Below are 26,010 nucleotides of genomic sequence, written 5' to 3' on the forward strand. Positions count from 1 at the left end.
CAATATAATCATCTTTGTGTTAAAATGACTTAAAACAGGCATTAGGTCCAAATCTCTCTGACTTACTGTAGTTATGATCTTTATTATAGACAAGCTTCACTTCAAAATTATTAGAATTATAATACGCCTTTGAATCTAATTGTGTCGTGACAGGGCCGTGTTAGAAGTTAAGGATAAATGAAATATGTTTTCCTGTATTGGTTCCGAGAAGGTATCTCTCAGGCCGAAGGAAAAGATCAAATTTTTCTGGCCGCTCGATGAACCAAAGCGTGTTCTTGGAATCCACCTACGATACAAAAATATATTAGTGGTTAACTTTTTTAGGAACTTTTTTTGGAGAATTTTGAGGGATTTTTGTTGGATGGGTCCTAAGGTTGAGTGTCCAAACGTTACAATCACGGAATGTAATCTACAGAAGGAGTAAATTCGTGTATCAGCATTGGGGATGTACATCAATTTATCGGCCATTGTCTTATCCCTTTAATCCCTGTGTGTTAAACCTTATTTAAAACAGATTTGTGTAAGTGTGTGTTCTAGGGATGGGTATTTATAGGAATAATTATTCAACTCTACCACACTCAAGAAAAATGGTTCCTGGACACCCACCCCTTTCTAGTAAATAAATATAGATTTCTGACAGTCGGTCGTGTATGCCGTAGTTAAACAGAAGCATCGCTACTTATAACAAATGAATTGAATCTAACTGTATCAATACCTCACCTATTTATAAAGTCAATTCTTTATTTGTTTTAAAAATGTTAAACAATAAAGCATTACTAACTTGATTAAATGTTCCATAAAACTTAAATTGATTGGTATTGCTATGCTGATTTATACAGGCCTTGGCAGCCGCCAAGGCTGCAGAAAAAATGCAAATAAGAGATTAGGTAAACACAACCTTTTTATCAGGTCATTGAAAATTAACCAATGGTGTCGCTTATATTAACACAGCCAAGTAACTGAAAATAATTTAGAAGCAGACGAAAGAGCTCTACGAAAAAGGAAGGGATGTAGTTGTCTGTATATACATCTATACTATAGATCTTTTAATGAGAGTTTAGCAAAATGTGTCTAACTACGCTGCTGCTAGGATCCATCATGTTTGGAAGTTCAAAATCAAATTTAAAAAATCATGCATGTCTTCAGCCGCTACTTATTATTTTTTTATCTAATCAGCTGCGGTTGGGTGGCTCGTTGAAAAATACGCTGCCGACCCCTGCAGATTTGAAACACCATTAAAGTTTTATAAGAGCAATATAATTGTTCTATTTTATAGGTGTGATCGTAATATGCAATTTATGCATACATTTCGTGGCTCATAGGACTGTATTTTTCAAAATTAGGATTTCATAGATTTTTAAAGTAACATAAAATATCAAAAACTAGCTGTTTGATTCGTCTACAATTATCAGTAATTTTTAAATGAACTAATGTAGGTTTTAGGTTATGTTGAAAAGGTGCTGGTTAATCCCCTACCATCTATCCTTTTAAAATTAATTTAAGTCAAAAAAATTTTTAGGATATTTTGATTGAAATAGAGTGAATAATACAAAATTAAATGTTACATTACATTCTCTAAACAAATACAAATTAAACAGTAACAATAAACTAAAAAAATCAAAGTGTACAGTCCTTTACTATTGTTTTATAAGGAGGGTGTGTGTAGGGGGGAATTTTGGATTGGTATGCGAATATTGGCAGGACAGTTACCATAATCTAGGCCTCAATACTTCATTTTATAGCTTTTTTTCTCTACAAAAAAAAACTTAATTCCATGTAAGGAGTTTGGTTTTGCAGAAGCCTTTCAATATGCTTTGTCATGATAAGATAAAAAATACATTGAAAAATTTACCAATGATAAGAAGATATTGTGTTTTTTGTTTTGAATATTTTCTTTGTGCTTAAATATTTTGATTGTATGAATATTCGTTTTACTATCAGTTTAAATTAAATAAATCTATGAAAACTTTTTTGCAGCTGATTCAACAAGCAGTAACAGTATAACGAACAAGCGGTTCTGTTGGTAATGAAAAATTAAAACCGATATCTTTCCGTCTGACTATTTGAAGCTTAAGATCTCGGTAACCACTGATCCAAAACGGCTATACTCTTTGGTTAATATAGATACTGCTCCAGCGATGGGTTTCAACTTTTTTGTTGAAGGGTGGGACACACCAACCTCCCCCCCCAAAAAAATACTTCACTTTACTTTTTTTGTAATAAAAAACAACTATGGCATATAATATGGTGCAACTTTCCTTGGTTTCCCTCTCTCATTGGGCAAAGCCTCTAGAGGCAAGGGGAGAAGCTGCTGGTAAAAATCAAAATAAAAATAAATAATGATTACCTTCCATAACAAAAGATTTTCCACAAGATGTTCGTGGTCCTCATAAACTCTCTCCATGTAGAGGTCAGGTACCAGCTCCACCAGGGCCCACTTCGGATCCAGGTACACGTGGTTCTTCTCTGCCAGCAACCGGGTCACCTGAAACATAAATAAATAAATATTTGTTAAATATTAGTTGTTAAACATATTGGGCAGAATCAAAAACTTCTTAGTCTGAGTTTCTAAATACAATCCACTTGTCTGTGATTTTTCGGGCTTTTCTAAATATTTACTTCTAGGACAGTGGAAAGTGTCATGTGTGACGTCATAAAAATACATCTAAAAGGAAGGATAAGAGGAGAAGTGGGAAAGGACAACCCTAAAAGAGAAATGGATAATAGACTTTTTTATGACGTCACACATGACACTTTTCGCTGTCCATTCCCACTTCATAATATATATGTATATATCTGCTTCGATAATCATAGATGTTTTACGCTATTTTACGTTAAATTGGAGGATTAAAGAGTTAGACTAAACAAAATTTGATTTAAATTAATCAACAAATGAGATACCTGTCCAACATTCATTTTTTCGTCCACCAACAGGCTTTTTGCTGACCCATCACTTGTAAATACCTATATCATTAAATTATTACAAATTACCACATAACATCATAAAATTAAGTTTACAAAAAACAAACAAAATATATCTTAACTAATTTACCCTAAATAAAAATAAAATTGTATAATACCTTGATAAAAAGTTTTTTGACAGAAGCTTCTTTTATTTTTTCTATGGCAATCTTTATCTTCTCTGCTTTTAATCTTGCATCTTCGTCACCTGAATTTGAATAATCAATTAATATCCTATCCTGTAATATAAAGTAGTAAGTTTTTTATCTAAAGCTTATGCTAATTGAGTTCTTACTTTTAGAGAAGCTTTACATAGGTACTGGGCAGGTTCAAAGATTTAAGTCTTGGGATGGTTTTAGGCTGTTTTTTACTCCCTTTTTATCTCTTTGAATACAGAGCCCATAGATGCTAGGGGCGCAGCAGCTAGTAAATTTGTATAGTATTAACCCTTACAGATCGGGGGGGGGGCTCCAAGAGCCCCCCCCCCTCTAGATTTTTCAATCTCATTTTTTTTGTAGGTAAGATGGAGTGCTGTGACTTCATGACTTTTTAAGTTTAGTAATTATACGTCGGCAAGAGTTGATTTTATTAGGATATCTGGTCTGTGTCGGTCGTGGTGTCCGGTCAAAGTCGGTTGGGTAGCACCAAAATTAGAAAAAAAATTCTAAATAAATCTTAATTTCTACATTATGACTTTTGTGTATAAGGAGAAACCTAAAATTTTTTTGGTGAATACTTAGATATCAATGACCTTGATTTGGCCGCTCTACAGCTGTTTTTAAATTTAGCGGCTGGCCGCTAAAAAGCGGCTAAGGAGCGGCCTGGCCGCTATGACTAGAAAAAGTGATTTTCTCTAAAAATACACATGAACCACCAGAAAAAAATTTTACGTCTTTATCTGTAACAGGAGCCGAGATAGAGGGGGGCTCTTGGAGCCCCCCCCCCCCCCCCCCCGATCTATTAAGGTGGGAATTGGGGCCCGAGCTGTAAGGGTTAAATAGAAGGTGGTTTGTTGTTCTACTTCAAATCATGAAAATATTAAAGTGATTAATAAAACTTCATTTACGGTAAAAGAATTAATTTTCTAAACTAAATTTAGACTTAATCTCCAGAAGACATATTAATCTTACAAAATATTGTTCTTTTTCAACTTCAAATATTAAAATATTATAAAACCTTTCTTACAGGATGATATTTTCTATTTCTTAATATGAGGTATATTGATAGATTTAGTAGAAAAACAAGAAATAATTTATCAATAAAAGCGAAGCAAAAATTAATATAATTTCTTACTTTGTACATGATTATGTTGGCTAGAAGGATTGTTAACAGATGAATTATGATGTAAGGATAATGCAGATGTCCCACTGGACTGCTGTGTGGCAGCTGTCCCGCCGCTGGAGTGACCACTGCTTGTCCCGCTGGACTTCTTGTCGGTACTGCTGGTAGCTGAGCTGCTAGATAATACCGACAGGTTGTCACAAAATGCAGAATCTAAAATTTTAAGATTCGTTTCAGGTTATATAGAAACATTTAAATCAAAGTTTTTTTAAAATATGTACGTAAAACTCTTAGAATCCATAAAGGAACGTATTTCCTCTTTTTTTTACTAACAATTACAAAAAAAACCTTTTGATTGCCTAGTATCTAACTAAGACAACAATGAAGGGTACCTGTATCAGCTGGAGAACAGTTCCTGGTAGCTCCTCCACTAGTCACTGATGGCACAATCATATCATCAGAAACACCTTGATAATATTTTTTATATTTTTTCATTCAAGTCATTAAAGGTTGTACTGGTAGAGCTGGGCTAAAAGGATTGGGCAGATGGACTACTACATATTACTACACTAGGATGAAAGGTTGTACAGGTAGAGCTGGACTGAAATGAATGGGCTGATGGACTACTAGATATTTCTATACCTGGAGGAAAGGTTGTACTTGTAGAGCTGGACTGAAAGGATTGGGTTGACGGACAACTAGATATTTCTATACCTGAAGGAAAGGTTGTACAGGTAGAGCTGGACTGAAATGATTGGGCTGACGGACAACTAGATATTTCTATACCTGAAGGAAAGGTTGTACAGGTAGAGCTGGACTGAAATGATTGGGTTGATGGACAACTAGATATTTCTATACCTGGAGGAAAGGTTGTACTGGTTGAGCTGGACTGAAATGATTGGGCTGATGGACAACTCGTTTCTCTGCAGGATCATTAACAGTTTAAATGTTTAGAAATGTATTCAACATTCAATTTATTATTACCCTTTCTAATCCACAAATTTTTATTTATTTCATTTTTTAGATAAATTCATAAAGGTTTTTTTTATAAATTTATCAACAAAATCATATGTTTGATATTCTTTTTTAGAGATTCCTAAATATTGCAATTTTCCCCTAACTTTTCTGTGGTAAATTATAATGATATGATGTCAATGTTTCAGCATTATCAAATTACAAAATTTCAAATTAACTAACCTTGAAGAACATACAAGAGAAACACTTTAAGAGTAATTAAGACGATTTTTATTATGTTTTTAAGCGTAAAAACAAAATATTATTATTTTTTTATAATTTCTTTATTTTAATAAAAGTAATAATAATCATATAAGGATTCTCAAATAGTAGTTTTTATTTTTTATTAATTTATAAGAATAGATATAGGGAGTTTTTTTTTATGATAAATGTCAAACAATTTATGTTTTTTGGAGATACTAAAACTTTTAAATTATCAAGGAGTATAAATATTTTAAACAAGGACAGTACTATACGTAGGAAGCTTTGTGCATAGCCATATTTTATTTGCTATAAACACTCATAGACATGCTCGTCTTCTACGACTATGTTATTAATATTTTTATGTTTTGCTTTTATTAAAGTCAGTTTAATAAGTCCCTTTATAGGCTAGGGGCTTATTTCCTCAAACCAAGGGGGGAAATGTTATTCTTATGTCAATTCATACGTTTGATTTCATTAAAAATACCTTTTAAAAGGCGACTAAGTACAATATATTCAACATTGATGTATATTTTTCAATATTCATACTAACATAACTACAGAATACTCTATAATTATAGAGTTGATTCGGTATTCAATAAAATTACGTAAAATTTTACAATCGCATTATGATTACCAATAAAGGACAAAAAGTTGATTATATTTAACCAACATGAAATTTGACTAATTTTCTGATTTTTATCTTCTAGTTTCCTCCCTTTTGTATTTTTGTATTCATTGATTTGTTTATGATTTTGTGACAATAATAAAAGCATAAAATAATTGCTATTTTTAAAAGCGAAGCTTTTCTATAATTAGGGTCGGTCCGTCCGTCCGTCCGTCCGTAACGGGTAGCTTTTTTCGTTAATTTAGGTATGTTAGAATTGTCCTATCGATTTCAAATTTTGCATGGTGATTCCTTTAGTAGTTAGGTGCGATTTAGAAAGCTTAGCAACTCTATAATCATCACCAAAATGTCAGTACGTCCATTTTAAACATGTGCATTTTTTACTTTTTCAACAACAAATATTCATGTGATCTAATCATCCGATTGATCTGATTTTTGGTATATTGATTCCTGGGACAACAAGGTATAATGTAATAAGCGAAGCAACTCTATAATCAACTCCTAAAAATGTAAGTATGTCCATAAACATTATCCTGAATCAAGCAGTTTTTCAACAAATTTACTTACAGTTTTGCTTTGACTCTTATACATTTCTATTATTCTCTATACAAGTGTTAATGTATGTTTGTCCTACCGTTTCAGTGCTCGCTTTTATGGATGTTGTCATCCTTGTTTTTCTAGTAGCGCATCTACCCCATAAATAAAAGAAGTAAACTTAATTGTTCTTGTTATATCTCTAAAAAGGTTACAAAATATATAATATAAATCCATTTTACTTCTAAGAATAAAATTGCACGTAATTCAATTTTCAAAAGAAAATTAAAAATGATAGGGATCAGCAGCCACATATGAGTTCGGCCGCAGATATTGTGAACTTTCCGCAATTTTGAACGATTTACATTAGAAGTCGCCAGTAAGTAAAACAATTCGCCAACTGTTTACCTTTGGTAGCTGCAAATGCTTAAAATAGCTGCTAAGTAAAGATAAGCAGCCGATTTTAAAAATGCAAAGCCTTTAGTTTTTAGAAAAACGCGGCTGCTAAACCCTTAAATAATTATTTTGCCAAAAGAAATATTGCAAGATCTTTCTTTTAGCCAAAAACCGCAACATGGTTCCAATGTCATTATTCAATGCAAAAAAATATTAACCATTTCATGAATAACCTTTACCCATTATGCAATAAACCCAATTTGCCAAAAAAAAAAACACAGAGCATTCAAATTCGCAATTTTGACACAAACCTTTTTGCATTTTAATTTAGTTTACACCACGACTTGGGCCTTACACTTTTAAGAAAATGGTTCATAAACAAAGTTGAATACGTTCAAAAGTAACGAAGCCCCTTTTTTTAATAAAAATTGCCACCGCTGAAAAAAAGTAGTTTTACAAAAGATAATATGTTTATAAAAATTAAGCAGAGATTCAATAAAATGAAAAGGTAATTCTTCTAATATCTTGCTTTAGCGTGGTATTTATGCCATTTTCCTGAACTGCACAGACTGATATTATAATAATATTTGTACAACATACGTGTTAAACCAACCGACATGAGTCACATGTAGTGTAAAATCGCTTGTAAAAAATACAGGGTTATGATTGCTCTTAGGGGTAAAGTAAAACAGTTTTGCTGTAAACTATTGTATGTGCATTGCAAATAAAGGAAATTGTAATTTGACTAAAAAATGTTTTAGTAGATAAAAAAATATATGTTTATATGTAATTGATCAACTCACAAATATAAACAAATATTACTATAACCTTTTTTTCTAAAAATTTTACCAATCTCTTAACTCGGTTTTTCATTTACTTTAAGCTTTAAACTAAATACATTTTTAAAAAGTAAACTATATGAAAGTATCATATTTTTAAATAGTTGGTTTGACTTAAAATATACAATCATAATAAATTCTTAGTTATATTTTGAAAAGGTTAAAATTCCCTATAGTCTGGGTCGTAGTCGTAAGTATTTTTAAAAGAAGTAGGGATACATTTTTATAGCTTCTGTGGGCGTTATGTATTAAATTGTTAAATGTGGAGGAGTTAGGCAAGCTTTTAAATATGTAATTTTAAGTATTAGCCTTTTATATTGAAATGAACCAGTTCTACACCCCCCCCCCCTCCCCATTAATTTCCCTATCTTTTGTTTATAAAACAGGTAAGACATTTCCATTATGGCTTCGAAACCGATAAATATCCGCTGGTCAGAACAGGTTCTTAGCCATACTGAAAAAAAACTATGTATAGCATCGTATTATATCTAGTTTTCTACAAATCTATCTGTACAAATGTCTTTTTAGTAAACAAAACATACTTGATGGAGCAGTGCCACACTTTTTTTCAGATAAAACAAATATTCAGAAAACGTTGTAAAATAAAACTTTACTTTAAAAAATAGGGGCAGGAGGGGGGGGGGGGTTACGAAAATCATCAAATCAAAGTAAGTGGATAATGACTTATTTTATATCGACACGCACAACTTAATCCTAAGGCTAAATTATATATTAAAAAAGTCTTCAATTTAATTAAAATTCTACATCAAATGAAAGAACATTATGATCGTTTGTCATGTAAATATAACTTTCAAATATTTTTCAAAAGACTTTTTTTCCTCAGTTGGTGTCCTTTATGAAAAAAAAGTTGTATAGAAGATGTCTTTGTCAACCGCTATTTCATATTAACCCCAAGGTCCTTTATAATCAAGGATGACAAAATTCATTGAAGCGAGCCTCAACAAATTAGATTTTCAAATAAAATATTATTTATAAGTGAAAACAAAATTCTAACTCTGTTTATAGAGATGCTATGCTGCAAAATCTATGCCTGATTGTTACATGAATTAAATACAATGTTTGCATTTGACAATGCTATAACTATCCGTAACAGACTGCAGACGGACACACTTAATTGTAGGTGAGATTTGCGCTAAAAATGATGTATGTAAGTGTGTGTGTATGCGAAGGTTTCGAAAAAAGCTTTGAAGATATACAGCACATAGAGGTGGTAAAGGGGCCTATAAGCACATTGAGTTTGACTTCTTTTATTGATAGTTAATGGACCGTTCAATGGTTTTAGATGAAAGGCTAAATTCCTCGGCTCTTTATACCGTGCTAAATTATATTTGACATCAACTTTATCTAATATTTTAGTTTTAAAATTATCACCCGAAATTTTTTTTTTTTACTCTTGCAATGTACAATTGGTGTTTTTACTTTTCATTTCATCAATATAGAGATTCGCCAGATTCTAACGACCTATAAACCGGCGATCTCAAAAAGATATCTATATGCTAAAGTTATAAACTTCAAAAAAATTTGAAACTATCTTTGAAAAAGATGACTTTGGAAGTAAATAAAGAAACTGATTAATATTTTTGGCATTTAAAGTAACTTAAAATAACGTTTTCCATAGAATGTGAAAGTTTCTATTTTCTCTCTTTTATCAGAAGCTGCAAAGCGCAAAAATAAAAATAAATCTAAAGTCACAAATAAATAACACAGGATTCTTTATTTTTTTTTTTAATTTAAGGGCTATAAAAATTACAACAATACCAAATGATAACCGAAGCTTTAAAAGAGATATCATATTGTATAAAGTCTCTGGATGGTTTAAGGCTGTTTAATTTTTGTATCTAAGCTTTCATTCCTTAAAATAAAGATCTCCTAGAAGCTAGGAGCGCAGTCGCTAGTATTAAAAATATCTTAGGTTTAGAACCTAGTAAAAGTGTCTGACTCTGATTATGACGTAAAAAAAAATAGTCAATGAGAGGCCAGTATACACTGTAATTGACAAATGGTAAAATTTATAGTGGCCTCTCATTGGCAAATTTTTTTACGTAATAATCAAAGTAAGACACTTTTAATAGGTTCTTAGGTTTAAAATTTTTGGCTATTTAAAAATGTTTAGTGACAAAAATGAATGGTTTCAATTTCTTAAAATCTAATTCAAGAATGTTGGCATTCGAACTTAGCTTGTAGATTGTATCTTTTAGAGACAGTTTTTAAACACTATTTAAACATCCTAAAATTAACATTTTAGTCTTTTTTCGGTAACAGATTAGACCTACAAGATGTATGTATATATGTATTTTCCTATTAACCCTTTAGTGTTTCCTTTTCTTTTAAAACAAAATTCAAATGTGGCGAAGATGTAAAACCAAAACTTTAATTACCACTGTCTTTATACCCTCTTGAGAAGTATAAAATTTGATATTATTATTTTAAAAACTGTACAACGATGCAACTTGGTAGGGATAGAAAAACTGCAAATGGATGTTGAATAAAAGATTAATATAAGTACAGGGAGGGAGGTGACATTGGGCTGTGTCCCTCTAGTCCCCAAAGTTTTAGAATAACGATTTCGTATACGAAGGCTCAACAATTTTGGGGATTTTTTTTATAAAATTTTGATTGGCTGTTTCATTAATTTGCATTTACATACGTTACAACTAATAATTGTAAACTACACAAGGGGTAATTTTGTATATCATAATTGGCGATGTTCATCATTTTATCGGCTATTGTCTTATCCCTTAAGATAACTGACATAAATAACATTTTAGAACACTTGTCCGAAAGAATACCAGTTGAAAACTTAGTCTAGAAACCAAGCCAAAAGTGTCCTACCTCAAATTTTAGTGTACAATCAATTCCACCTATTGTCATTATCGCAAAAAACTTAATTTTCCCAAAAAGCACAATAACATATAACAAAAAGGTATTTGCGCCGTTGAAACAATTTTTAATTGACAAAGAAAAATTTTTGTATTACTTAGGTAAGATATCAAAATTTAATTTTAATTTTAAATTTAATAAATTACTTAACCAAAACTACTTAGAATTTCAAATATGTAAAATCTAAGGATATCGGGTATCACCAAATAAAATGTCAGGGCTTGGAATAAATATTTCGAATTTTAATTATGTAATATATGCAGAGTAATTCTTTTAGAAATAATTCCTAAAATGGGTCAACCAGTTGAAAACCATAAAAAGATATAATACAACATAAATCAATTAAATTAGTTGAATACAAGTCTCTTATAAATGTGTTTCATATATATAATTCTTTAAGATTTTTATTTCATAATTGAACCCAAAAATAGTTACCTAATAGAGTTTTTAAAAAGAATTGTGTATGGTTATATAGGACTAATGCATCTAAATGGCAGTAGTCATATGATTTTTTTGGTGTCACATCACTTCAGCATTCAGTTTTTTTCTAGTATCGCTTCGAATCTGATTGAAATACGGTGGATTATAAACAGCTACCATGCATACTGAAAAATTCTGTATAGCATCGTATTATCCAGTTTTCTAAAATATAGAAATGTACAATCATAAGATTAAAGCCAATTTTTTTAGCTGGTGCCTTTGGCATCTCGGGCCTTAAATAATACTGGTTTTAATCTTTTCATTGTACATTTGTATATCTGCGGAAAGGTGTTTATAATACGATGCGATAAATAACTCTTATCACATAGACAATACTCAAGCTATCAGCTCTGCAAAATATTATTCTATTCTTCACTTTTTGTTATTGTGTTATTGTATCTTTTGGATAAACTCAGATTATAACGTAAAAAAAATAACCAATGAGAGGCCACTATAAATATTACCATTAGTCAATTACAGTGTATACTGGCCTCTAATTTGCTATTTTTTTACGTCAAAATCAGAGTAAGACCCTTTTACTAGGTTCTGGTGGAAACTATGACACACCAACATATATTTTTTAAGTCGGTTATCTACGTGACAAGGATACTTAATGCAGACAATAGATTTACACCAATAGATAGCTTAGTAGATAAACAAAATATATCTATCAACTTATCTATCTATCTATCTTTCTGTCTTCCTCTTTCTCCTTTCCCTCGAATATCATTCTCTCTTTCTCTCTAAAATATTCTAAAACAATCCCAAAACATTACTAATGAAACGGCCTAAAATGCAAGTAAACCTAAAACGAATAATACTTTTTTATTCAAATTAAGAAGACTAATAATTGATAAAAATCCTCTTTTTTTATATCTCTCAAATAGAGATTCAAAATAAACATCCACGAGATTCTTTCAAGGCTATGTAATGTCTAGGTTATCAAAATAATAAGCTGCTCTAAATAAATAAATCTTTAGTTTATTTAGCTAACAAAGGTATTAGCATCTAATGCTTATAAATTTATATAATTAGAATAAAAACAATTTTAATATTTGAATCATTACAATGATAGCATAGTTTATATATAAACGTGTAGTACACACTTTAATCTTTTGTTAGACAATTAAAACTTAAATCTTTCTTTTAAATCAAAGTCTTCAGAAAACATTCATATTTATGTATACAAGCGATTCCACTCTTTTTCCGTCCTTTATAAGGACATCCAAGCTGTTTGTTTTTTTTAGGGAGGGGGGGGGGAAATGATCTAATTGGTAATTAATGTGATAGAAGGTGTACAATTTTTACTCCTTAAAAAAATTACTAAAATAGGGGAGGGGGGGGGGGGGGGGGTCAACTCATACGTTATAAAATTTTATGGGCTTGTTCTCTACCTAAAGAAAGTTATGGTTTAATTGGGCAATATGCTTGAAATGATAATTAATGAACCAAGAGAAATTAGAGTAAGAAATGGTTGGGTCACAGGCAGTTTCAATAAATTGTGGGATGGGAATGCTTAAATGCAGGGTTTCGGATCCGCATTGATTTTTTGCGGATCTGGATCCGGATCCTCCAAATTGGGTCAGTGCGGATCCGGATGCGGATCCGGATCCTACCGGATCCGGTTCCGGATCCTTGACAATAAAAATAAAATCACCAAATTTTTCAAAAATATTTATTCTTTAATTCGAAGTCAAAATTACTTTTAATTTTCAAGTCTGACCCTAAACCTTAAAGATTGGCTCTCATCAAGAGAATGTCTGAGATTTTATATAAATTTTGTTAGATTTTTCCATTTTTTCCGCATTTTTTTGAGTCCAAGGATCCGGATCCGCATTTTTTTGCGGATCCGGATCCGGATCCTGGGACCCAAAAATATGCGGATCCTTGCGGATCCGGATCCGGATCCAGATCCGGATCCGAAACCCTGCTTAAATGTCTTATTTATAAATAGTGTATCATTGATAATGAAAATAAATTCAAATAAAATAATTATTAAACTGTAATATGTATATTAATATTGAACAATAATGATATGACTAAAACAGGCCATAGCACATATAATTTTTAGTTATCTTATGAAAGTTATGGAGCAATTGTTTTTCCTTAAAGCATGACGAACGGACAGACCAAGCTGTTTTCTTTAAAGCTCATAATAACATTTAGTGCTTTAGCTATAACATATTTCTTGTCCAGCCATAATTCAGAGGCTCTAACAATGCAGGGTCAATTACCTACGGATTGCTAACTCTGTGGGGATCTTATAACATTACCTTGTTTATAGAATGTTTTTTTTCTTCAAAATTCGTAAGTTGTCCAAATGAAATATGGAGGAAACCGCTTATCTTTAAGTAAACAAATCTTACATAATAATTCTAATGAAATTTTGAAAATATCCAAATTTTGTTTGAAGCAACTGTGAGTGTAGGTGGACAAATTTTGATTTTAATGATCTGTCCGTGGGCGGGTGGAATGATTAATTAGTTTAAGTGTTTTCTTTTAATGTACATCAATATTGATTTGATATATTTTATGTTTTATCCTGTTTAATACGTGTAAAACATAGCTCTTTTTAGTCTGTTTTTTTTGTAAGGGTCAAAAATCTTTTCTTATCTGCATTACGTGTCTACTAATCTATTATTCTATCTATGAATTCTAGAACATTTTTATTTGATGTTTCTTTTAATTTTCTTTAATGAAGAAAAAATCCACGGACGGAAATGGTAATGGCGCATAATCTACATATATTTCCCTAAATAATTTTAATTAAGCTGCCAAAAAATTGGGAAAAGGGGATTTAATTGCTTGAATTCATGTATATACTTAGGACTTCGAATTTCGTGCAATCAAATACTTTGTTGACTTTCAGGATCACTATTAGACATAGAAGTATAAAAATTATTGACAAATGCCCTTTTGAGATATTGGCAAGTGTTATGTAATTAAACTGTTAATTTCCTTGATGTTGATGTTTTGGGGAATATTTCTTTAGAGAATTGGTTTTCTAGCTGGCTTAGCTCACCAAGAATAGCGTCTAATTCGTCATCCTAAAACAAAAAAATAGTTAGAGTTGCCCCTTTTTAATTATATTTTTGCAATATAACTTTTTTAAATTCTATAACAAAACATATATTTTCAAATTTTTTTTAAAAAATACCAGAGGCTGCAATAAAAGCCTCTAAGAGCCAATTATGTTTAACAATAGTAACATAATAACAATTTATAACATCATTTTTTATTAAACTTTTATGATAATAAATCACAGAATATGACAGTGTCATCAAAATCATATTTTAAAATTTAGAGAAAGTCATGTTTTTTTTAGAACTTTCCTGCAAAAGTCAAATAAAACAGCAAAATAAATTTAAGTTTAAGGAAGTTAATAAAGTTTCAAAAACATCTTAAAATATAATACATAAGTGGTATTATGTGAAATTAATAAAATTTAATTCCTAGTTCTATAGGTAGAAATAGATTCTTATTAGGTAATTTCCAGAGATAAGATTTTTTTATTTAATATTAACTTTTAAGAGGAAATCTTAGAGCATAGACTAATTAAGTAGAATTTGCATATATTCTCAAAGGACTGAAATATTCAGACGTCTAGCTTAATTAGCTACTAAGAAAATCATGTTTACACAAAGTAAACTTAATATAGAGACGAAAAGTATGAAGTTTTTCACCTTCAAATATCTAAAACGCCAAAAAGAAAACTCGTCTCAGAACATAGTTATTTTTCATTAGTTAAAAAGGCATAAAGACTTTTTGCTTCTTTGTAAACCAGAGCATTTTGGTACTTTTTAAAAAATATCTAATATTTATTTGTTCTGTGATGTTTTAACGTAGGCGTTAAGAGCTTGTCCTCGATTCAAGTATTTGAAACATATATGTAATACTTATATTTATTTTCTTAACATTTAAATATTATTTCATCAAAATAAGAGAGAGAATAGTTATTTCTCGCATCGTATTATAAACGGTTTTCCGCGGATATAGAATGTACAATTAAAAGATTAAAACTAGTTTTTTTATCCCCGTGGTGCCGAAGGCACCGGCTAAAAAAACTGGTTTTAATCTTTTGATTGTACATTTTTATATTCGTAGAAAGCTGTATATAATACGATGCTAGACATAGTTTTTTCGTATGGATGAGAACCGGTTCCTATCCACCGGATTCGAATGAATACGAGAAATGACATTCTTTTAATAGGAAACATGAAGATGAAGAAAGTCTCTAAAAAATCAGCATGGGACGTCATAAAAATGAGGGATTATCCATTTCTTTTTTAGGGGTTTTCAATTCCACTTTTTCTCTCATCATCCCTCATTTCTATGACGTCAACATTTTTTTGAGAGACTTTCTTTGTCTTCAAGAAACATGGATTAATTTTCGGTAATTTATTTCATTAATGGCTTATTGTATTTATTCATGTCACATAAAACTCTTATTTGCCCTTTGTTTTTAATTACCCAAAGGTTTTTAGTCTACGAATGAATGAGATAACGTGCATGTTTATAAAACTTTGGGTACCAGTATGATTTACAGTTCAAAATATTTGCTTTAAAGTATCGCTTCCCTCGCTCAGATTTCAGATATGTGAATGATGAATTACCCAAAGAAGGAGAGAACATTGGACTGTAAATTACACTAGTGCCCAACATTTTGAACAACATTTTTTTTTCATTTTAAGAAATAGTTTAAATTACAGAAGGGCTAAATTGTTTAACATTATAGTAAATGTACATAAATTAATAGTTCATTGTCATGATATCTGTGGATTTTACCTGTGTCTGTTCAATGTTGATTAGTGACCTCCTGTATTCAGACTTCCTGGATCCTCCAGAATTCTTCCTGTACGTCACATCACTGCTCGGCTTCAAACCCTGAAAAAAATATAATTTGATAATCATGATTCTATATTCCGTAGATTTACTTTCAAAGGTGCTTTCCCGCAAAGTTCTTGTAGAGCTCTAGCTGTACTCCCTTCATTTGTAAAATAAATCTAAAACACTGGGGAGTGGGTAGAAGTTTGTTATGTCTCGCGGCCCATGCAGTACCTAACATAACCTAACCTAAAGTTATCAACAAACAAACGAGAAACAACCCTCTTTACACTTTATTTTTTTTAAATTAAGAGGGGGGGGGGGTAGGCGGGGGTGGTTCTTAGATCAACAAGGCACTTTTTGACAAAAATTCAATTGTATGAATTTTATCTCGTTAAGCACGCGTATTTTGACTATAATAATATATCGATAATACAAGGTATTCAGGGACAAAGCGGACAACAGACATTGTCAGTGTCTCAAAAATATACATCCCCAATTATTATACACCAATTACCTTTTCTGTAGATTACAATTAGTAGTTGATACGTTTAGTCACTCAACTTAATCTCCCCAAAGTAGGTCAACAATCAAAGAAAACGTTATTATAAAACTTTGGAGAATAGTGTAATAAACTACCCAGTATCCCCTCCCTTCCTGCAAAACCTGAACCTAACCATTGTGCAAGGACTAGGAAGACATATTCAACGTTTTTTTATAAAGATTTTTAAAAGCGAAGCTTTTCTATAATTAGGGTCGGTCCGTCCGTACGTCTGTATGTCAGTAACAGATAGATCTTTTCGTTAATTTAGGCATGTTAGAATTGTCCTATCAATTTCAAAGTTTGCATGATGATTACTATATGAGTTAAGTACTTTGTTATATGCGAAGCATCTCTAAAATCAAGTCCTCAAATTGTAAATATGTCCTTAAACAATATCCTGTATTTAAGCAGTTTTTCAACAGTTTTTCAACAGTTCTACTTACAATTTTGTTTCGTCCAACTTTTATATTCTGATTATTCAGTTGTGATACTCTACTCAAGTGTTAATGTTCATTTGTCCTAACGCTTCAGAGCTTCGCTTTTATGGATGTTGTCATCCTTGTTTATTAAAAGTTTGCCAAACTCTGAAATGCCTAGATTATTGAATATAGGAGTATTCTTATGCATTCTTAATTACAATGATATATTAATTAAAAAAGCATACATCTTAGCTATCCATAGCAAACCTGCGTTACCTAAAAACTAAAATTTACCATCCAGGCCTAATAAGAATAAAATAACTGATTAATCGTTCGTTTCCTCGGCAAAGATAAGATTTTGCACAATAAGTCTTTTTATGATGTCTTTCAAAAAGAGCTAAGCACATACATAAGCATCTCTTAGGGGGAGGGGGGGGGGGGAGCTGCGCACCCTAAGATTAAATTTACATTCTTGATTACAAAGGTCACGGGCACGCATCAATTGATATGCATTATTTTATTGTAAAAAAGTTTTTTTTTAAAGCGAAGCTTTTCTATAATTAGGGTCGGTCCGTCCGTCCGTACGTCCGTCCGTCCGTCCGTACGTCCGTCCGAGATAGATAGCTCTTATTCGTTAATTTAGGCATGTTAGAATTGTCCTATCGATTTCAAACTTTGCATGATGATTCCTGTAGTAGTTGGGTACGATTTAGAAAGCGTAGCAACTCTATAATCATTACCAGAATGTCCGTACGTCCATTTTAAACATGTTGATTTTTCTACTTTTTTAACAACAAATTTTCAAGTGTTCTAATTATCTATTTGATCTGATTTTTGGTATATTGATTCCTGGGACAACAAAGAACAATATTATAAGCGAAGCATCTCTACAATCAAGTCCAAAAATGTAAGTATGTCCATAAACATTATCCTGCTTCAAGCAGTTTTTCAACTAATTTATTTACAATTTTACTTCGACTCTTAAACTTTAAAATTCTGATTATTCAGTTCAGATACTATACAAGTGTTAATGTCCGTTTGTCCTACCGTTTCAGTGCTTCGCTTTTATGGATGTTGTCATCCTTGTTTAATTGTGCATAGGCCTTTAGGTAATATGAATAATGAGTCATATAGGTATACCTAAATGGGCTGTTTATTTAACTAGTCCCCAAACTTTTTTTTATAAACGTTTTACTATTCGTTGGCCTAACAACTTTAGGGGCTTTAGTGAAATTTGATTTGTTGATCATTAAGTTAAGTGTTCAAACGTTTAACCACTTATATTAATCTACAAAAGGGATAATTTTGTTTGTCATCAATGGGGATGTATATTAATTTATCTGTCAATGTCTTATCCCTTTAGATCCTTAGCTTTGACTGAGATTTTTGTTCTATTTACCCCTGCCTACAATCGAATGTGCATATTATGAGTGTGTGTGTTTGTTTGTTTATATGTGTGTGTGTTTGTAATGTGTGTAAGTGTGTGTGTGTGTCAGTAAGTGTGTGAGTAAGTGTAAACATTGACACAAAATTTAACACCAAATTGGCAAAAAAATTGTGCACTAACTTGTGTGTAAAGCAAAATACATTCAAAGTATCAATGGCTATGACCAGTGTAAACCATTGTAAACAGATGCCCATTTAACTATATTGCCTGTAAAACGCTGTCATTTTTAAGGTTCATTTGTTGTATAATTCAAAAAAAATATAGATGCAAAATTTTGTTTTAAATCAACTTATACCAAAAACGAAATTAATTCGGAAAAAAATCACGAAACCTAGACGTAATTTCAGCTTTTGTTGGGGGTCAACACATCGATGAATTGACGACCTCTACGTCTGCCACCCAAATATTATTTTAGATATTTTTTTGGATATACTTATTACTGGTTTTAAATAGTTAGTAAAATAAAAAAATATGTTTTTCTGCATAAGATTTGGGATGGTAGTTTTAAAAAAGTAAGTAAGAAAATCTGGAATTAAGGCGTGCATTCTCCTATTATTGCCAGGAGTTGCCTATATATCTCATGTATTGAAGCTGGTAAAAGTGTCTCCTAAACAAAGGAGACAACATAAAAAAGCTTTTGGCACAAGTTTCCCTATTGACGTCATATTTCCTTCTAATATGACGTCACACGGAATTATTTGGTCCAATGTCCATTTTCAGGAAACACTTTTACCAGCTACTGTTTTTCGTTTCACATTCCCTTTGTTGAAGAAATAAACTAGTTGTAGAGAAGCTTCGCAACTAAAATGCACCATACACCCAACTAGCAAGACATCTTTTTAGAGAACTTAATAGTTGTTTAAATAATTGACATTAGAGTCCTCTATTGCGCATAACAACCATCGTTAACCTCCCCCCTTATCCCCAAAATATGATTTTAACAACCGCAAGAGAGAAGGTACAATGGGTGTATATTACACTAGTCTCCAAAGTTTTATAATAACCTTTTCTTATTTATCATTGACTTAACAACTTTGGGGACTTTTACTGAATTTTGATTGTTTGGCTTATTAAGTAGAGTGTCCAAACGTTTCAATGACTAATTGTAATGTAAAGAAAGGATAGTTTTGTGTATTAACATTGAGGATGTACATCAATTTATCGCCCATTGTTTTATCCTTTAGATCTCTGGGTTGATCCACCAACAACGAAATGTGGGAAACTGCCGTATCGACGCCACAATAGCGGCCAATTGACACCAACCACAAAGGATTCAATTTAGTGTCGGCATCGCCTATAGCATAGTACACCTCTCTCTTTGTAATAATAACCATGATAGGCCAAATGTTTTCATACCCTCTCAGTTTTTTTATTGGCCTTTAACCCATTAGCTATTCTTTTTGTCAATATGCTAACAGGACTTTTCTGTATTATTTTGACTTTATGCAATATTGTTTATTTATTAGATCTATAGTATAGATGTATATACAGATAACTACCTCATTTCCTTATCTAATGACCATATTCGTCTGCAACCAAATTATTTCCTGCTACTTTGATGTGTTAATACACTCCACACCGTTGGTTGATTTTCAATGACCCAATTGAAAGACGGCACAAGGACATTGAGATGAAGAGATACAGTTATTAAACCCTTTCCCTCTCTAGTGTTTTACTCTAATGTTTATTTATTAACTAGCAGCTGTAACCCAAGCATCTAGGTGCCATGGAATCAAAGAGGTATAAAATTGGCAAAAAAAAAGCATTAAACCATCAAAAAAAGAGCCTGAAACCTTCCTGGAACCTAAGTAAAGCTTCCCTTAAAATAGTGAATAAATTAGTTCAGAGGTTAATTAGATCTTAAGCTTCAGACAAAAAAACGTTACGACTATGTATTAAAGGATATGTAATACATGTTCTAAAAAGGTTTGGTTCACTTACACAATTCATGATTTTTCCTTACTGTGTTAATTTTTGCTTTAATCTGCTGATTTTTGGTAAAATTTTTCTGGTCTGTCGGTCTGTCTGTTATGCTATAAAACATTCATTGAATTCAAATAATATGCATATTTCTCTACTTTATTATCTTTTTTATGAACACAGAACAGTTGCCCTATAGCTAACTATGTCCGTTTTTTTATCTGTTAGTGCTTCGCTACTTTTGATATAGTCATCCTCGTTAATATCATTTGTTAATTTTTTGAGCGTATGTCTGCATGCGGCGGCCCTGTTATAAGCTTAAACCTAATGAACATTTTTTAAAATTATAAAAGCTCATTAAAAAGTATGGTTGTTGTACAGTTACTGACATTTTCTTGCTATATATAAATCGTGCATGTTTAGCGAGTTTTAGCTACACCTGTTACATGGAGTAATACTTTGTAGAGCAGGCATAAGGCTAAACCTTAAATAAACACAATTTTACAGTTAGATTAGGATGGATAAGTGGTCTTTAACATAAGGTTTAAACAGTCTAAAACAAAATATGATTTCTTTAAAATAAATAATTGATAATTGATAATGGCTTCTAAGACAATCAATATCCGCTGGATTAGAACCGGTTTCTTAGCCATACTGAAAAATCATATACAGCATCGTCTTAGAGATAATTTTCCGCGAATATCAAAAAAAAAGATTGAAACCAGTTTAGTTAGCCCGGGCTAACGAAACTGGTTGCATTTGAATATCCGCGGAAAGCTGTCTATAATACGATGCGATAATATACCAAGGACAATTATGTTTGTATTCAGCGCAGTAGAATTAACAATAATAAAGGTTTAAATCTAATAAAATCTACTTCATTCGTTTGCAAATTTGACTGTGTTTGTGTTTGTACTTGTCTGAAAAGTGCGGAACAAAGCGGCCCAAATTTTGAAAAATATTCTAAGCTTTATGCTTTATATTTATCTGCTTACAAATACATAATGACTTACGCATATATTTAAATTTGTGTATTATAGAGTAACTGCGTTACTTCAAATGTATCTTGAATATTTAAACGATTCTAAATAAAGTTTTGGTGTTTTTCCAACTAACAAGCAACATATGCATGAATCAGGGATTTATAGGGATATGGTTAAATTGATGTCCATACTAAATAATACACAAAATTACCCCTCTGTAGTAATTCAAATTAATGAGTCAACCATCGAAACTTTTTAAAGTCTCCAAAGTTATTAAACCAATGAATAAGAAAACGTTAATCTAAAACTTTGAGGACTAGTGTATTTAATAGCCATTGTCCCCTCCCTCCCTGCATGTACGTATGTATGTATGTACATATGTTGAACAGGTATTGCAATCAGCAAAATCAGAATAAGTAAATGAACGAAAATAAGTATTTATTTGACTAAGAATTGGCGATATTTTTGTTGATTAACAGTTAAAAAAATGTAATGGATAAATAATACTAGTATAAAAGGATCTTGCTAACCGCTGAACTGATATGGATTCACAGTGAAGCTTGTTTTAGGTTCCATCCATACAAGCGAAATTACCCATAGAAAAACATATTTGCGTTGTCTTTTTATTACTAAAATCAAAAGTAGAGGGTTGACTTCCCTTCTCAAGGCCTATAGAATAGTGTACTCTTATTCATGAAATAAAAAGAAAATTTTCAATTGCATTATTTCTTTATTCGTGAAAAACCAATGTCTTGTAATCCAAGTGGGTAAAAGAATTGGATTACAGGGCTTGGATCACGTTTTGCCATAGAATCAGGGAAGTGACAATGGGACATGAATAATCTTAGCTAAATTTTTAATTTGATAGCAAGTGGATAAAAGAAAGGAATGACAAATAATTTTATAGTGGTTTCCATCTCCCTCTCTTGGATTTGCATACCCTAGCTTATCTCAATACTTAACATTTATGAACTGTAAAAAATAGTAAAAAATTATTGTTGTGTTTTTTTTCTGGAATAAGCTTAAAACTTTTAGAGAAGATTTGCATAGATTAGAATCGTATAATGTCTATATTTAATCAAACTAAGGATTCTAAAGTTAATTTAAAAACAATATTTTGTTATAAAGAACAAATAGTATCTAACCAAAAATAGTATTTTAATATTCAATTTAATTTAATGAATTAAATTATTTAGGGACATAAAACAAAATTAAATTTACAAACCAAAGACCACACAAGTGCTGTTTTAAGGTATTTTTTTTTGTGAAACTTAAAACAGATGTAAAACCAAAATATAATAATGAGTCCCACATATTTTAAAGTTGTAATACACAATAAAAACAAGGATTACAGTGTCCATTCAAGCATATTATATTATTACTAGCAGCTACACCCTTAGTTGACTCTAGGGGCACTTAATTTGGAGATTGGGCGATTTTTCTTTGAAGGATGGAAGTATCCTCCCCAAAATAGTTAATACCTTCCCTGGACCTAGAAGTAGAATCACTGTAAAGAAGACCCATATCTGTTCAGCAGTTAGCAAGATCCTTCGCTACATACAAAAAATCTAATTACTTTATATAATAGGTAGAAATAGATAGTAGAAATTGATTAATCCTTTAAAAAAATAACAATAAAAAGTGTGAGGCTTATAGTTGATTAATAGATTCTGTTGGTTCTGATCTAAAGTAGCTAGGCGACATAGATCATCGTAAATTACCCAAAAGTCAGTTTCATTGCATTCAGGCAATTGTTTCATGTCTAAAACGAAAATCACAAAAATAACAAAAGTATGACATACAGCCACAAAATATAGAAAAGCTTCGTCTTTTAAAGAAAAACATTTACATATAACCCCATAAACGGGCATACAATTTTTGCACATTGTAGAACAACTCTTCATTGTGCTGAATCATACCAACTCCACGAAGATAAGCCATCATTACTGCAGAAAACATAAATACTATTTTAGCTAAAATCAAAATGCCAATGACTTTGATATATAAGTATTTGAAGCTACCCGTTCTCAATGGAAATTTAAAACAATAAATGTTAAATACAACCATAATGTTTTCTTTATGAATACAACAATTAAAAAATAACTAAATATTGATTTAACCTTCAAAGGGATAGTTGCTTGAAGTGCATTTAACAAGTTTGATTGCAAGCAAAAGTTACAAGAATACCATCTTACATAATAAAATTTTTAATTGCAATAAATAGCAATCAGTTTGGCATCACAACAGACAACAGGACAGTTATTTAAGTTGCATTTATCCAAAAAATATGATTTTCAAGTCTTGATATTTTTAAAACTACCCGGTAGAAAATTGTAATTCTTTCAAATATATGTCCTATAGATGCTAAATTCAAGTTTAAATGCACTTCTTAATATCATGACTTTGGTTACTCTAATACTGGCTAATATGTTTTGTTATTTGATGTTTTCGTTGCTTACGCTATCATTAACTCATTATTTCTTGAAATGATTGGACACCGAACTCTGCGAATAATATTGTTTGCACACTTGACACGAGAAGCAAGGGCAGGGTTCAAGCTACGATATTTTTGTTAGTATTGGTAATCAGGGACTAAGGAATCTTTCTTTTATCTTTTTCTTTGAAATGGATTTATCTATGATGATTAAGTCAAAAGCTATCAAAGATTGAAAAAGAAAAGGTTAAAAGGCTAGAAGTCAACATATGAATAGTTGAATAAAGGGGGGGGGGGGGGTAGAAATAAAAAAAGCTAATTTTAACTTTTGCAGGTTGTATATGTTATAACGAGCAATATATGTAATTTCTGGTAATTTTTCAACCCTGGGAAATAGTAAATGCAAATGAATGCGCTTTTCAGACCGCCACAAAGTGTCTTTTAGTGGTGCTTTACAATGTTTTTTTCCCTACACTATGATATCATCCATGTATCCCTGTGTAAAAAAATATTTACTACATACTGATGTTTTTATCGTGCTTGCGAACATAAAGTGGGTGCAGTGATCCCCCGTACTCCTTGACTTTTGATTTTGCAACGGTTTCGATTTTTTCCACCACTAAATTAACATGAAAGTTTTTGTGTAACTTTAATGCAATGAACTTGTTATACTCTTGCTTATTATTTTCAAAACAGTATATGAATAGGAAGCAAAAAAAGGTTTTATTTTAGCCCTAGTTACATTTTAAATTCATGATTAGGTTTTATTTAGTTACAGGATCAAGGTTCAGTATTTATGGATGCATTACAACACAGAAACACACACACATACACACACACAAATGAAATAAAACCTATAGAAGTACAATGATAAAAAAAACTTAGTTTTAAGCAATTAAAAACCTAACAAAATATATAGAATTAATGAAATTTAAGTTTAAGTGAATAGAAATTATCTCCTAAAGAAAAGGAAGAATATTTTATATAGAAAGATAAATAAGGGTAATGAGGGAACAAAACTATGTAATTAAATTCATTAACCCTACAAAATATTAATCACTTTTTCTATTCTTACATTCTAAAAGAGTATGTTAGGGGAGAGAGATTAAGAAAAAAGAAAGAGAGATTGAGATAGCAAAAAGAAAAAAGAGAGAGAGAGAGAGAGAGAGAGAGAGAGAGAGAGAGAGAGAGAGCAAAAAGTCAATTATGAATCTAACTGTATGAGAGGGTTAAGTTAACACCTCGCCTAATCTTTTATCAACATAGACAGTGATTCTGTATTTTTTTGTATTGTCAACCTTCAAGTTTTATGGTGAAACTGCTGAAAGTCCCTTAAAAATGACGTTATACAAAACATATGATTAATGATAGGCAGTATACATTTAAATTGACCAATAATGGTCAGAATGATTTTTATGGTTTTAATAAAAATAGCTATAATTTATGTATTATCAACATCAGCCAAATCTTTATATTTATTAAGGCTAGCCTTAGGTATGACGTATTCCAATATTTCTATTTAAGGCTAAGGAACCCTATCTTTTTGGCTAACATAGAAACTTATATATTAGGATTTAACACTGCATCTTGATAATTTTATAATATCAACAGTAAGTCGCATTTTGATGCTTAAATAATCATAATAAAGTATACTTTTATTTGGGATTTTTTTTTATATTACTGATTATGTTTCCCTATCCATAATCTCTATGCACGGTTAAAATGTCAATTCATATTATGATAGACTCATGTAAACATTGCATAGCAACCCAAGGATCTAAAGAAAAATTAGTGTAAATCATGGCCAACGAATAAGAAATCGTTATTACAAAACTTTGGGGACTAGTAAAATGAACAGCCCATTGTCCCTTCTCTCTATGATATCAACCATTAATATTAGTTTAAACTATTCAAACAAGATTATCTTTATTTTGGCTGCATAAATTGATGTAAATCTCCAATGATGATACACAAAATTAGCCTTTTAGTAGATTACAATTATTGGTTGAAACGTTTGGACGCTCAACTTTATGGACCAACCAATCCAAATTTTATTATAGTCCCCAAAGCTTTTTAGCAAACGAATGTCTCATCCCTCCCTGGTATAAGGCAATACTTCATACTCTAGACTTACTATTTTTTTATTTTTAGCTTTAATATAAAGTTAATAATCAAAAAAAAAGAACTAAATCATTTCATTATAA

At 31.2% G+C, this 26,010-nt stretch overlaps 1 protein-coding gene across 1 annotated transcript in view; it reads right to left on the reverse strand.

Annotated features, from left to right (window-relative positions):
- The window catches only part of LOC145312491 (uncharacterized), a 79,935-nt gene that overhangs the window by 7,832 nt on the left and 46,093 nt on the right, over nucleotides 1-26,010 (reverse strand). Inside the window, exons 3-11 of the mRNA XM_080151750.1 lie at nucleotides 16,021-16,119; nucleotides 14,194-14,282; nucleotides 5,101-5,165; nucleotides 4,635-4,709; nucleotides 4,255-4,455; nucleotides 3,081-3,169; nucleotides 2,902-2,964; nucleotides 2,348-2,485; nucleotides 192-286 (exon numbers count right to left, since the gene is read on the reverse strand). Coding sequence (XP_080007876.1) covers nucleotides 192-286; nucleotides 2,348-2,485; nucleotides 2,902-2,964; nucleotides 3,081-3,169; nucleotides 4,255-4,455; nucleotides 4,635-4,709; nucleotides 5,101-5,165; nucleotides 14,194-14,282; nucleotides 16,021-16,119 — 914 coding nt within the window. The remainder of the gene's footprint in view (nucleotides 1-191; nucleotides 287-2,347; nucleotides 2,486-2,901; nucleotides 2,965-3,080; nucleotides 3,170-4,254; nucleotides 4,456-4,634; nucleotides 4,710-5,100; nucleotides 5,166-14,193; nucleotides 14,283-16,020; nucleotides 16,120-26,010) is intronic.

Source organism: Acartia tonsa, chromosome 2 (genome assembly GCF_053477335.1).
Source record: "Acartia tonsa isolate MP-2025a chromosome 2, ASM5347733v1, whole genome shotgun sequence".
NCBI lineage: Eukaryota > Metazoa > Arthropoda > Copepoda > Calanoida > Acartiidae > Acartia > Acartia tonsa.